At 75.9% G+C, this 560-nt stretch overlaps 1 protein-coding gene across 1 annotated transcript in view; it reads right to left on the reverse strand.

Moving 5' to 3' along the window:
- Positions 1-201: 201 nt before the first annotated feature.
- The window catches only part of LOC101632779 (plexin-A2), a gene marked incomplete at its 5' end in the record, with an annotated part of 36,552 nt that continues 36,193 nt past the window's right edge, over positions 202-560 (reverse strand). Inside the window, one exon of the mRNA XM_012734811.1 lies at positions 202-396. Within this exon, the coding sequence (XP_012590265.1) occupies positions 202-396 (195 nt within the window). The remainder of the gene's footprint in view (positions 397-560) is intronic.

Genomic DNA, 560 nt, shown 5'->3' on the forward strand with positions numbered 1-560 from the left:
CAGGAACTTGTGCAGCAGGAAGGCGAACCAGTTGGTGAGCATCTTCTCAGCCACGGACTCGGTCCTGGGAGAAGGGGGGGGCTTCATGCAGGCGTCGGGGCGGGCCGGTCCTGCCTGCCAAGGCGGGTGCCCTGTACCCCACGAGCAGGTCACCGTGGGGGTGCCCGACGCCCTGACCCGGCCCCCACCGCCCGGGGCTCGCTACTGGGGACCCGGGCGGCGTCTGAGCTCTGGGGTTCGGGGCGTCCCGCCCCGTCGGGGCCGAGCGTGCCAGGGTTCGGGGACCCCGGAGGGGCGTGGCCGGATGCCCCCGTGCGGGGACGCGGTCTGTGCGGGCGCCCGGCTCAGCCGCAGGGCAGGCGCGGGCTCTGCCCGAGCGTCCACAGCAGTGCACAGCTGGCCCCGCGGACGGGGGCCAGCGTCAGGCCCCCCTCCCTGCTCCCACGAGGATCCGGACTGCGGGGTCCCGGGAGGAGCCGCGACAGCGGGGCGCTCCCAAGGGACACGGGGCTGGCTGAAGGAGGGATCGCGGGAGGGCGGGGTGCGCGCGGCCGGACACC

The sequence above is a fragment of the Condylura cristata genome, unplaced genomic scaffold, assembly GCF_000260355.1.
Source record: "Condylura cristata isolate star-nosed mole 26May11 unplaced genomic scaffold, ConCri1.0 scaffold00073, whole genome shotgun sequence".
Lineage (NCBI taxonomy): Eukaryota > Metazoa > Chordata > Mammalia > Eulipotyphla > Talpidae > Condylura > Condylura cristata.